Raw genomic sequence first — 14,158 nt, forward strand, 5'->3', positions numbered from 1 at the left:
TGTATGAAGAAATCCCTTTTTCAAAGAAGAATTTGGAACATTTACATGCTGTTTTTTGGGGATTTACCTTGGTTTATTTTGTATAAACTCTTTCATTCTGTGTCCCAGAGCCTGTTGAATTGGGTCATGGTGTGCACTTGGATATTTGCTGGCAGCGACTTGAGGGGGACAACATGTGTGCAGATCCCCTTCCAGTTAAAAGAACTACGTACACTGAATGCTGCTGCCTGTTCGGCATTGCCTGGAGTGGACAGTGTGCCTTCTGCCCAAGGAAAGACTCTGGTGAGCTGCAGGATGTACATGAAACAGAGATTCTATTTCATAATCAAGTGGCTGTTATGTAATAGATTAATCTAATAATGACATTCTTGAATTAATCATGACAGTCACTTTGCCCCATGTGCTGCTGTACAGCTGACTACGCAACAATGTGCAACCTGCGGGGAGGCTCAGATAGTCTTCGAGAGAGGATAGGATATGAGTATGGTCTAGAGGGGCCAGAAGATCCAGCAGAGCATTTTCTTTCACCATACTGGGATAACTACGGTGGCCCTGCAGGAACATACGACATCCCAGAGAGTGACTACAGTGTTCAGCAGCCACCAGCTCGTGTACCCATCATACAACCAGAGAGACACCAGCCTCAACCAGTGGATTCCTATGCTGGTGCGTATGTGAATTCAAGTCTGACTTGTCTTATCATACATCATACAGATTGCAGAGCACTTTCTTCAGTTTCAAGTAACTGTTTCCTCAGTGTAATTGAGAAAACAATGTGAACTGGAAGAGTGGAGTTTAAGTTGAAGCCTGGAAGACCACAAAAATGTTCAGAGAGAACTCTTTGTAGGAATGCTTGAAAGGCAAATGAGTATGACCTCAAAAGAAGATGCTGAAGATTGAGCTGGCTCTGTAGTGGATCACTGTTCTACTGTGGAGCGACACCAGTATACAGGAAATTTGACTTTCACGGAGGAGTCATCAGAAGTAACGCTTTTCTGCAGCCTTAGATCGAAATTCAGCATCAGAAGTTTCCAAATGGACCAGTTGGAGGCATTTTAGAGATGAGTTCTGTTGACTGATGAAGTTAGCATAGAACCTTTTGACTGCAAAGGTATGTTGGATGCAGTATTTCATGTAAGAACACCTCACACTGTCAGTGTTGAGCACAGGAGTGGATAATTTACATTTTAGGTTTGTGTTTCAGCCAGTAGTACAGACATTTCTCTTGTCAAGACAAAAATGTATTCAGTTAAATATGATACTGTTAAAAAAACAACTACAACAAAAAAGATACAAGCCAGATATGGACAACAGAATGAAGATCTGAAACAAACCTCAAAATCCAAAATCCATTATGGATTGTCACAAGAGCCACATGAACCATGAAGCCACATGAGCCTGAAAATGTCTTAAAAAACTCAGTGATGAGAGCTCAAAAGAGCAGTGCCTAAAACTGAAGGAGTCTTAGTCTTAGTTGCCAGTCTCCAAGCTGTTTTTGGCTGAAACACAAAAGTTTGGACCAAGAAATCAGTTACAGGTACTTTTAACCTGTAGGCGTGATGACAATCAACTGTGGCAACTCCTATTCACTGACTGGTTCTGTGAAGTTCCACTGGACCCATCTGAGGGGTTGAAGTCTGTTTGTGAAATTTATAGAAAGATCCTTTATCCATGTCCTTTATGCCTGTATTTTTCCAGAAGATTTCTATGAAGGATTTCCCAGATGGTTTTGTGAATCAAACAGTCTTGTGCATCAGATCTTTTTTTTTGGATAGAAATTCTAAAAAGTGATTTTGCTTAAAATATTTAGAATGTAGAATGTATTGCCTTCATCATCAGAAATATCATCGTTTCCTGCATGATTATCCACCATCATGAACAGATTCCAACCTTCACGTGCCACTGGAACTGTTATGCTATAAACTATAAAACAGTATATATTTTAAAATTGTACAGAACTAGATATTAAAAGGATACATTATATATACATATATATGTATACCAACAGTTACGGCATAATTTTATTAACCAATGTTTTTTTTAACTTAATTTTGTGTTCAATCAGAGCGCTATGATGGCTTCGAGGGTCTCCAAGCAGAGGAATGTGGGATCCTGAATGGATGTGAAAATGGCCGCTGCGTTCGTGTGCGTGAGGGCTACACCTGCGACTGCTTTGACGGTTACGAACTTGATCTAGACAAGATGGCCTGCATAGGTAGGTCCTTTCAGCAGCATCCTGGATATCTTTCTCAAGGGACCACCCACATTTAGGCTATAGAGAAATGAAATGTTCATGGACTTCCAATCAATAGGATGATCAATCACTCCATTTAATCTGTTTAAAAATGTGGTGATGAAGCTTGAAACCAAACACTTGTGAACTCACCCTTCAAGCTCTAGCCCTTTGGAGCCGTGTCTTGGATTAAATTCATGCTGTTTATCATCAGGCTCAAGGAGAAACTTTGAATTTAACAACCTTGCATTAAGTTAGGGTTTATGGAAACTAATGAAAGCAATGCACTCCTTAAAAACCACCGTGCGTTACCCTTTGGTTTGAAATTCCCTCGTTGCTCACTGCCAAGAGTTAGGAGACCTTGAATCTTAGCCACACATGAATTGCATGAGATATTATATCTCTTAAATGTACTTTGTTTGTTTTGTGAGAAAGTGAGACTGTTTTCCTGTAATGAAATGCTACGATTGCAATGTTCTGTCTGCATACGGGCTTATCGGTTTCAAGGCCAGTCGTTTGTTCCCATGGAAAGTGATTATTGAACTCTGTGGAAACATGTGGGAGCAGCGCAACTCGTGCCATACTTCCTTTTTAGAAATATCACCACTCACATTTCCTCTGAAGAACATAACATAAACAGAACGAGGGTCAGTTGAAATTGAATGCACTGAAATGACAATTAGACTTCCTAAAAAGGGACCCTCCTGAAAAAGGAAAAGAACAGTACACTGAAGGCCAAAAGGAAACATAATCAAACACATTGTTAATTTTACCATCATTCTTAACAGTAAAGTGATCTGGGTGGTTTGGAATTCAAGTTCAGTTTGTGGCCAGCTGACATGATGACATGTTTAATTAAAGATATGCAAGAGAAAATATTAGGTAACATGTCATTTTGTTAGGTGAAGGCTTTAATCCTCCAAATGGGCCCTTTAGTGGACCTAGTGGAGGAGACTTCTCTCCAAAACCCATATGTACCCCAAATTTAAACTTACTACAGTCATACGTGGCACTATAATGAATAAGTTTATGTTCTGATAGTTGTCTCAGATAACTTGGACTAGAGTCAAAGTTTGCTTATGATTTTAATATCTGCCTCTTTTTTTCAGCTGACACTTAGTACTGAAATTATCACATTTCTTTTTACTTTTTTCCAGTAGACTAAAAAACTTTCTTTTGATCTTGAATCAGGAGCTATATGATAATGTGTTATCTTCTAAATACTGTTAGAATCACGACCTCCACCAGAGCAACACGATTACACGACAATGCATATAAATAGCACACCACTTTTGGCACATGTTTCTGTGTTACTTATATGCATCATCTTTTGTGTATGTTTTATGCAGTTGACAAGACACTTTCAAGGGTTTGGGTCAGGGTAAAAGTACAGAGTGGGGTTTTATCTTGAAAATCTGACAATTACACAAAAAACAAGGCGATAGAGTAATACTACACAATAGAAATTATTATTAATAATAATAAAAATTTATTAACATCCTTCTCTCCACAAATCTTCATTCAAGTGCTCCTAAAACTAACTCAGACATTGTTTGGATACTTTATCATGTGTTTTGAGGAATATCAGAAGTTTCTGTTTCACCTAATATTTGATCAAGCCTTTTTGAACATTTTATCACCAGAATTATTTAAATATCAACCTTTTAATGTCATCGCTAAGAGAGAATCTATGGGATTCTTTTTCTCTTTTCCCAGGGTCAATAAAAATTAGAACCAATGCTTCTTTTTAGTATATGTTTGAGATGTGACTTTAAATTATCAAAAATTGGAAAAAGTAATATTCACTTTTAGCATAAAACACAATTTCTTGAAAAGATACTGTATAGTCACTGAAATGTGTGCTATACCAAACAGTAGAGCAGGTGATTAAAGGGTTAAATAGACAAAATTCCCTAGTTTTGCACATGTGATGTAATGTGATGTCTCAATTTATGAAAAAGTGTGTGGAAAATGTTTTATGCCCAGTGAGACAGTCAGTGAGTCACCTTCTCTGGGGAAGCAAAGGTCCAGATTTTGAATCCCCTTTTGAACTATCTTGCCAACACTGCTGCAAGTTATATATGTGGTACAGTATGTTTGCAAATGTCATTTAGGTCAGCATGGTTCAGTTAGTCATCATCTGCTAAAACCCAGAGCTGCTAATTTTGCTTTTGAGTAATTCAGTGTAATTTAAAATACTGAATTCGCAAAGAAAGGAAGGAAGGAATAAAAGAAAGACGGACCAGTGAATAAGAAATATTAATTATTGTAGCATTTCCACTTCTCACTCCCATGAGGCCCCTCAGCAGCAGATGTGGAGCAGGCAGCTGTTGAATCACTGCTTACTAACAGTACAAATCTCCTTTTCCTGCAGACATAAATGAGTGTGAGGACATCAGCGACAACGTGCCCTTGTGTCAGAACGGGCAGTGCACCAACACAGAGGGATCTTACAAGTGCACCTGTTTGCCGGGCTTCGTGGTCTCTGCCAAGCCACACAAATGCATCCCAACAATCCCAGAGTCTGGGCTAAGGGAAGCAGGAAACTGAGATGGAGACTGTTGGAACGCTGACTTCTCCTGCTCCCTCAAAGATAATCTCTCTGCCCTTTTCCCCAAGGGCCTGGCACTAAACCTCTAACAGTAACACTGAAACGTCCAAGCTTTTATCCCTAAATACCAAGCACACACATAGGTACACAAACATGAACATACAAAATCACACACACACACGCACACGCACACACACTGATCTGTATCTCCTTCAAACACATTCAAGAGGAAAAGGAATTGTGCAGTGAATGTATTACATGGGATTTAGTATTCACCAGATATCCATTTGCCTTAAAGGGATTTTGTGGACTGATCTTTTATATTCAGTGACCCCTGGCAATTTGATATGCAGATATTCTTTCCACATTATTTTCTTTGTCAGTTTCCTTTTGTAAAATGGTGTTATTTATTTCATTGACATGAGGGGCCTCAGCAAACTAAGAAAGTGATCTATTTCAGAGGGCAGACTTGATTCCTCTTGTTTTACTTGTCACCAACTGACAACAGAGACATTGTGTGGAGGTAATAAATGTATTTTGTACAAGAAGGAATGTCACACTTTGTGATATATGAGCTAGGTCAACAAATAATGGAATTTTTCCCACCGCTGCCTTTCTTCAAGATTCAAGCCGAAGTTGAAGAATCTTTGGACCAAGAAGCAGGAAGTCAACACAGCCAAACTTTGACATTAAAAAGCTTCAGCCTTTATGTGGGCATGGACTGTAGATGTATATGATGATCTGTGTAATGTTCTGAAAATGGTGTAATAGGTAGAACCTGCCTTCCTTTGTTTTTTACACCATTTTCCTATACTGACCCCATTGTTTTTCGTTTTAACAGTATTAACTTGTTTTATACTTCAGGAAAAGATAAGAAAAGGAAAAAAATTAAAAATTCAACAACTGAAAGTACAGAAAATAGATTTTTCTGAAATGATCTGCAAATATCTCTGCTTAAAGTGAGAAATTGGTTTTATGCACCAGTGTCACACAGGCAATAGGATTTCTCATCCATCCTCAAAGCAATTGGATCTCCCATCACATCATTCCCATGTGTGCAACTCTACATGCATGCAAAGACAAAGGCTTCATCGGAGAGGTTTGGTATATTTTGTACAGATCTAGTACTATGTATTATTTTTGTTACATATTCTATCAATGCATTATAGCACAACCATATTTCTATTTGACATAAAGCATCAAACGTAAGACTAAATCTGGCATTAAAGCTTTGTAGATTTATATATGTCTGTAAAAATGTTTTTTAAAGCATATCTTTTAATGTATGAGGAGAGTGGCTGACACTGTACCATAGGAACTGTGTGAATACTCTGCCCTGTGGAGCAGACAATGAATTATATTTTTTGGAAGTGGCAGCACTGTTCAAATCAGACATTTTGTTCCCTTAAGTTCACAACAAAGACGATAATTTTTAAATGAAAACAGTAAGAGAGAGAAAGAGTGAGCATTATTTTTGGTTAGTCTTCGATGGATCCTTTTGTAATTTATGTATCTCAGACATCAGCATCAGCATTCTTGTTTGGTTTTCTAATCCCCTTTCATTCCTTTTAGTCTTTCATATTTTGTCTTTCATATTCAGTAATCTCAGTAGAACAGAAACACTTTGGTGTAATAATACATTGGCAGGATGACTACACTTTATGATTTTATGTCATTAACCAGCATTCACAGCCTGTAAACCTTCAGCTGTATAAATGTTTTCACATGATATCCACTGTGCTATACTGCGCTGTTTAAATCATTAACAGAACCGGACCAGAAATCTAACAATGAGGTTAAAGTTGAAGTACTGAAAGCCTTTCAAAAAATTAAATAACTTGAGACAAATGTTGTTAAGTTGTGGTCATTATCATGCTCATTCATTTTGTTTACCTCTTGACTGTAATCACTATCAGTCAAATAAAACATGAAAAACATCAGACTCTTGATAATTTTCTATCAAAAAATGGCACCCAACACACTTTGCATTTCAAAATTGACATTTGCACAATTTAGTGCTTGAATGCTAATAATTGTTGGTCATTGTGTACTAGAAGTCAGATGTTATTCATACACAAAATAATGTCCTTAAAAGGTTCATTCAAGAATGCACATGGATGATTGTTACTTTACTATAGCTGTGATGTGTTTGGCAGTGGTAGAAGATTTTTATTTAATCTTTCACAGCATTCACACCCCAATATGAAAATACTGAGATCCTTAGTTGAGTGTTTTAGAAAGACAATAAACAAAAGCTGCAACCGCATGTACTGTAAACTATCCAAACACTCCAAGTTATCAGACCCGATGGCAGACGTGTCCAAGTATACTGATGGCACTAATGTTATTGGGTTATTGTTTAAGCTAAAACTGACTGATTATTATTAGCTGCTCATAGTAGAGCTTGTTTTCTACTTATTACTATTTGATGTATGACAGATGAATAATGTACAAATTCAAATCAATAAAATTTGGTAATTTAATGATAAAAGCTGATCTTGCAGCTCTTGAGAAAAAGCATTTCTTCTCACCTCTCGATTTTGGTTATTTGACAGCAGATGTTCACATCTTTTATTGAAAAAAAGAAAATGTTATTTATCCTGATATGTAGTCCGGAGACACATTGTTGCCTACAAACAGTCTTACATGAAGTTTAAAAAATATATATTTAAATTTCAATTCAATTACTTATTGTCCTATGTTTCCCTCTGGTGGCAAAATGTTTGAACTGCATAGTCATGAACCTTTTTTGCCTACTTTAAGATAACTTTTCCCTATTTGTCTTCTCGCGACGTGACCCTTCTGTAGACATTTCATCTTATGTTGTAGTGCATTATAACCAAAGAGGTCGTAACTGCACATTAAGCTTTCGGGTCAGCGGACGAAAAAGAAATCCACAAATGATCCTTCGAGGTTTCCGTACTGCACGAGTATATCCCGGAGGAGTTTTGGGAAATTGCGTTTATCCCAGATACAATACTTACACTCCATAGTTAGCACCGTTTGGGTGTTTTATATTGGAATACATCTCCCATAAGGCAACGTATCTCATACTTGTTCCATTTGACTCGAGCTACAAGCTCTCGTGCGGTGCTTGGCTGCAATATAGATCTTTGTGTAATAACGGTAATTCGAGCCGATAGAGATCATTAGCGTTAGCTAGCATTGTTTGAATGCCATTGGACAAGGAGATACTTAACTGGAAAGCTAGAGTACGTGTGGGTTTGTTGAAAAAGTATCAATAGGTCAGTAGCAATGTAACTAATATCACGTGTGATACTTGTGAATGTGGGCTGTGTGACACTCATGTCCTCATCACCTTTGTTGACACAGTATTGTGAAGTAATATTTGGAGGACCAGCATTAAATGTGTTGGTGTCTTTGCTATTTGTAGTTATCCGCCTCAAAACACAGCAGCACAGCATCATTTTCTGCTGTATCAGTCATTAACACACACCCCCGTTAACTTTGTATGGTCCACTAAATTATTGGCTTTCCCTGGCTTTGAAAGGGGTTCTAGTCACTGTAATAAAGGTTGAATTTCCTCATGGCAAAAGAAGAATTCATTTCCCAAAGGAACAAAACAGACACTTCAGTTCTTCGAAACAGGAAAATCCATTCCTCGACAGGAGAGTCCAGTCAGTCACCAATCACTCCTGTGGCAAAAGACAACAGCATTCAAAATGCTGGACGCTTGTCAGAAGATGACACCCAGTCCTCAAATGGCTCATCTTCTCAGTTTTTTGGCGGGGGAAGTAATGAATCCCCAAGCAAACTGCTGCTGATGCTGGTGGTGGGACTGTCTTTCTCTACACGCCTCTACAAGATAACAGAGCCTCCACATGTCTGGTGAGTAGAGTTCCCTACAGATTAATGCATTTTATCAGTGTGGCATTTTTAGCCCTGATGGCTCTGCTGTGTGTTTCAGCTGGGATGAAACCCACTTTGGAAAGATGGGAAGCTACTACATAAACCGAACCTTCTTTTTTGATGTCCATCCTCCTCTTGGAAAAGTAAGACGGCTGTGTGTTGCTTTCATGTAGACTCAGGGGGTCTTGGTGCAGACTCTGGAATGACGTGTTGGAATGACTCTGTTGCAGATGCTGATCGGTCTCGCTGGTTATATGACTGGCTACGATGGCACCTTTCCCTTCATAAAGCCAGGAGACAAGTACGAGCACCACAACTACTGGGGGATGAGAGGGGTATGCTGCTTTCCTCGCACTGCATGTCTCAACTTTAAAAGGATTAGATGTGCTAAAGCTGCAGCTGTTTTTGTCCCGACTCATTTTTTACAGTTATGTGCCGTGTTGGGTTCCTTCCTCCCAATCTTTGCCTACCTCATAGTGCTGGAGCTGTCTCAGTCTCACAGTGCTGCCCTCATCACTGCCACCCTGCTCATATTTGGTTAGTAATTAACGATCATTAGCTGGAGCTACTGTTGTACAAATAATAGGTTTTAATGGAAATATAAACAGGATCTTAATCAAATATATGTAAAAGTCACATAATTAAAGGTGTTTAAATCTCTACCTTCCTGACAGACACAGGCTGCATCACCATCTCTCAGTACATCCTGTTAGACCCCATACTCATGTTCTTCATCATGGCAGCAGTGCTGAGTATGGTCAAGTTCAGCCAGCACAGATACGGGTGAGATGCCACTAAAACCTTTATCTAATTCTTTTTGTTCACTGTTTTGGTGATCAGTTGAGTAAGTTAATTGTCAACCTCATGTTTAATGTAAAATTGCCACACATTGCATATTAAATTAGCTCTCAGGTCCGACTTTAGGCTGTTGCATGCTTGGGTAATTTTCTTACTTGCTGTTGATGGTAAAAACAGATGATACAAACATTGTCTGAGCTTTTATCAAGCAGTAAAGGAGCAAATGATTTCTCCCCCACTTACTGTTGTTTTCAGGCCTTTCACTGCCCCCTGGTGGCTTTGGATGGTACTGTGCGGTGTAAACCTTGCTGGAGCTCTTGGAGTTAAGTTTGTGGGTCTGTTTATCATCCTCCTGGTTGGGCTGAACACAATCTGTGACCTCTGGAGACTTTTGGGAGACCTGAATCTCTCACTGGTAAACAGAGGCATATTTTGATAATTGTAATTGTTTGTTATTATTTGTTTGAAATTTTGCTGGCTACCCACCATCTTGTCTGGCTGCAGATGGAGATTGCGAAGCACTTCTTGGCTCGGGTTGTTGGACTCATTCTGCTTCCACTCTTCCTTTATGTTACAATATTTGCTATCCACTTTGTTGTGTTGAACAAAAGGTGAGTTTGATTGTTGAAGAAAGCGTGATCGTTGTACAGTGTCCGCCGCATTGTTTGAATGATCGTGGTTGTTTTCTCTTGCCAGTGGACCGGGTGACGGTTTCTTCAGTTCTGCCTTTCAGTCCCGCCTGATTGGGAACAACCTGCACAACGCATCCATGCCTGAGTGTAAGTCTCAAACACAGCTGTGAGTAAAACCAAACGCTGCTGCAGCTGTGTTTACTAAAAGTAGAAAAAGATGTAAAAGAGAAATGTGGGCATTTCCCCAAAAATATTAGCCAGATGGGTTGAATGTTTGTTTACATTCTGCTGTCTTAGCATGTCAGAGTTTTAGCATTAAAGCTTATTTACGCTCAGTTACAGAATTGGTATGTATGTAGGGTCGTTACGAAAACACTTCAAACAGCAGTTCAAACATTTTAATGGTGAAGTCGTGGGGATCTTCTGTTTTTCTGATGCAGACCTGGCATATGGCTCCACCATTACAGTGAAAAACCTCCGTATCGCCGGGGGTTATTTACACTCTCACTGGCACTTATACCCAGAGGGAGTTGGAGCAAAGCAGCAGCAGGTTAGGCTGCAGGTGTAACTTTGAAATGTTGAATTGTATATGTGATGGACTGCATTACTCTCTTATTTGTAATCAACAGGTGACCGCCTACCTCCATAAGGACTACAACAACTTGTGGCTGGTTCATAGACAAGATGAAAATGATAGTAAGAAAATGATGATCAGTTTTTTAGTGTCCTATTACAGTTATTTCCCACTGTCATTACTGGACCTTTTAGTTCTTCATGATGCCATTGTCCTGCTCTGTTGGATTGAGATTTCAGGACTGTGGAGATGAAGGCGCATCTTGTGAAGTGCTTGTTTGAGTGCTTGTATTTTGACAGTAATTTATTGTTTTTCTTTGATCAGCTCAGTCAGAGACCCCTGATCTGGTTCGTCACGGTGACATAATTCGATTGGAGCACAAAGAGTAAGTATCATAAGTCCTCTGTCCAGATTGATGTCTCAATCCAGTTTTTTTTAAATGCTTATTTTTATTTTTATTTGTTTCCAGGACAACCCGTAACCTTCACAGTCACCTCCATGAAGCCCCTCTAACCAAGAAACACCTTCAGGTTACAGGCTACGGAAGTGTGAGTACATTTCTAACATAAGTCTGTCATTTTTCACACTATTACTGTACATACAGTCAACATGAAGAAGATTGCTAAACTGTTTATCTTATTGTGCCTGTTGTTAGAATGGAACAGGGGACACCAATGACCTGTGGCAGGTGGAGGTGTGTGGAGGTCGAAAGGGCGAACTGGTGAAGGTGCTGCGCAGCAAAGTTCGCTTTCTGCACAGAGCTACCGGCTGTGTGCTTTATTCCTCTGGCAAGACTCTTCCAAAGTGGTAAACCAGTCTTCTCAGCACCAATCTAATTAGCTTTTCTGCATATGGACAGTCATGCACTTCAGGTTTGATCTCTGTTCAGGGGCTGGGAGCAGGTAGAGGTGACCTGTAGTCCCTACTTGAAGGAGACTCCAAGCTCTCAGTGGAACATTGAGGACCATATCAATCCCAAATGTATGACGAACACAGCACATATACTTCTGGGTTTTTTGTCTGTATTTTGTTGATGTCAGATGCTATTTGATATCTTACCATTTATTTTCATGTGTTCTGGCAGTACCCAACATAAGTCTGTCTGTACTGAAGCCAAGTTTTCTGGAAATCCTACTCGAGTCACACATTGTTATGTTAAGGGTGAGTAACTATGGCAAAATGCCCTCAAAGAATCTGTATTGTTAAATTGAAAATGTATTGTTTTGTTAATTGTGTGTCATTTTAGGGTAATAGTGGCTTGAAACCCAAAGACAATGAAATGAATTCCAAACCTTGGCACTGGCCCATCAACTACCAGGTGCATTGAACGATCAGTAGTTAATTTATTCCTTTAAACTTTAATCTTTCTTTTTTTCACAAAACTGTTCTTAACACCAAATGTTGTTGGTGTGTCTGCATGAAGGGATTGAGATTTTCGGGAGTCAATGAGACAGAGTACCGTGTTTACCTGCTGGGAAACCCTGTAAGTGTTTAAAGCATGCTTCATTTTCCAGTCGTCATTCTCATCTGACCGACACGGATACGTTTACAAATCTTTTCTTTGTCTTCTTCTTCAGGTGGTTTGGTGGATAAATCTGGCCAGTTTAGGCTTGTATCTCATCATGGTGGCAATGGCATCTGTGGTCATTCAAAGAGGTTTCTCACTGGGGCGAAAAAGAAAAGGTAGGATTTTAGACACTGGTCAGTCATGGCTGCAGCAGAGATAAGAGGATCATTTATACATGTCTGGTAATCTGCTCTGTGTTTCAGAGCATTCTCGCGTGCTCACAAGAGGAGGAGGACTGTTGCTCCTTGGCTGGCTGCTGCACTACATCCCCTTCTATACTATGGGTCGTGTCCTGTATTATCACCACTATTTCCCTGCAATGCTCTTCAGCAGCATGCTAACAGGTACTCGATCCCACTGGATTTAGCCCAGTTTCAACGTATAACGCAGGGGTTTTCAAATTGAGTGAAACTGAATGGCAAGTGCCGAGGGACAGACTTCCTGTATGTATGAGATTAAAAAGAAGAAAAAGCAATTAAGGATTAAGATAAAAATGAGGACATTTTTCATCTAAAATAGCATCTTTGAGTCCTAATTGAATTATTCCATCAGAATTATTACATGATAGCCTGAGTGGAATTATTTGAGCTAATTGCTAAAAGTGCTTGAATAATTTCCATCCACCTGCATAAACAAAGCTGGATGATAGAATGAGAAATGTAATGTTATCGTCGTTATTTTCACATCACTCTCTAACTTTTGCACTCCTTCCGTCTACAAACTATTATTTCAAAGCGCCTCGTTTCTAATATTCTGCATTTGTTACTGCATGAGGCTTCACTCGTGTTGGTTGCAGTTTTCTGTTTAAAGCACTCTGTGTGTCACAGGGGTTACATTGGACATCCTGTTGAGAAGTGCTGACCTGATACTCCCCCCGCCTTATTCTGATTGGCTGCAGAGAGGCGGGCAGATGGTACTTCTATTCAGTGTTCTGTACAGGTGAGCTGAGCATTATGAAGGAACATCTTGTGTGCAGTTCACTGTCACATCCCGCCTGTCCACACTGATGTCTGCTGCATTTTCCTTGTGATTATTCGGTCACTACCTCTTGATGCTCCCTGTGTGCCTTGTAAAATGATCTCATGAATGAAAATGAATTGAATTATATAAATCCATATAATCCTTTCTGTCTGCCAGCTTCTACCTGTTTTATCCGCTGTCCTACGGCATGACGGGCCCATTAGCACACGAGCCAGGCAGCGTCATGGCTGGCTTGAAGTGGATGGAGTCCTGGGAGTTTTAGTCTGCGCCGCATGATCATGACACTAATGCTTCAATATATATATACTGTTCTCAATGTGATAGTCTCAAAGAGTTTTGGACTGAAAGTGTTTACACATAAGTATTTCTGTAGGTTTTTGTTAAGGGGCTGGGTGAATCTCTACCTGTCCAAGTATTGGTGTCACAGCATGTCATGTGTTGTAAGCCATCACAGATGAAGGACACTCGATGAGACGGACATGAACTTCTGCAATGTAGAAGACAGTGTTGTGGAGTCTATGAAGATAAAGTAGACTTTGATCATCACCAAGCTGCCTTAAGTCACAACACTACTTCCATCTATATAAAGCAAAAGTGCCTGAAAGATACAAATGACTGATAACCTGAAAAGTTCAAATGATGCATTTTCTTGATTAAAACAACACACATAAGGTTACAGGTTATCAAAGTGTGTACTTTCATTTGCAACTGTCCTGATCTTTGTGATGGCATTTTTATATTGTACTTAGCCTTTAGTGCTGTCTAGAATGACTACTACTGACTACTGACTCTGTTTACATTTTAGTGTGACCAATAAATAGGGTTATTCTTGTATTTTCTGCCCTCTTGTGCTATATACTGAAACAAAATAGTTAGAAATGTGATACAATTAAAAGGGAAATCTAACAAAATACTTACAAATCCTAGAAAAAAGCATCTTGAAGTAACCCAT

The 14,158-nt window shown here is 39.3% G+C and overlaps 2 protein-coding genes across 4 annotated transcripts in view; both read left to right on the top strand.

Moving 5' to 3' along the window:
- Positions 1–6,724, top strand: part of LOC140269973 (latent-transforming growth factor beta-binding protein 2-like) — an 84,017-nt gene extending 77,293 nt beyond the window's left edge. For both annotated transcript variants that reach the window (XM_072365022.1, XM_072365023.1), the window contains 4 exons: positions 109–282; positions 415–666; positions 2,066–2,215; positions 4,608–6,724. In XM_072365022.1, coding sequence (XP_072221123.1) covers positions 109–282; positions 415–666; positions 2,066–2,215; positions 4,608–4,783 — 752 coding nt within the window. In that variant the 3' untranslated portion in view covers positions 4,784–6,724. The remainder of the gene's footprint in view (positions 1–108; positions 283–414; positions 667–2,065; positions 2,216–4,607) is intronic.
- Positions 6,725–7,707: 983 nt separating this feature from the next.
- pomt2 (protein-O-mannosyltransferase 2) lies at positions 7,708–14,040 on the top strand. Of its 2 annotated transcripts, none has more exons than XM_072365652.1 (21): positions 7,708–8,633; positions 8,713–8,797; positions 8,885–8,989; positions 9,083–9,191; positions 9,329–9,437; positions 9,708–9,867; positions 9,957–10,063; positions 10,149–10,231; positions 10,525–10,634; positions 10,714–10,780; positions 10,983–11,043; positions 11,128–11,206; positions 11,314–11,465; positions 11,548–11,639; positions 11,743–11,819; positions 11,905–11,976; positions 12,082–12,141; positions 12,236–12,341; positions 12,429–12,569; positions 13,053–13,164; positions 13,363–14,040. In XM_072365652.1, exons 1-21 carry the CDS (start codon positions 8,332–8,334, stop codon positions 13,466–13,468), a joined length of 2,295 nt encoding a protein of 764 aa, XP_072221753.1. In that variant the 5' UTR covers positions 7,708–8,331; the 3' UTR covers positions 13,469–14,040. The 2 variants fall into 2 exon arrangements, with proteins under 2 accessions (XP_072221753.1, XP_072221754.1); XM_072365653.1 differs by having other exon boundaries at positions 10,992–11,043.
- The last annotated feature ends 118 nt before the right edge of the window (positions 14,041–14,158 follow it).

The sequence above is a fragment of the Leuresthes tenuis genome, unplaced genomic scaffold (genome assembly GCF_036924035.1).
Source record: "Leuresthes tenuis unplaced genomic scaffold, fLeuTen1.0.hap1 SCAF_15, whole genome shotgun sequence".
Lineage (NCBI taxonomy): Eukaryota > Metazoa > Chordata > Actinopteri > Atheriniformes > Atherinopsidae > Leuresthes > Leuresthes tenuis.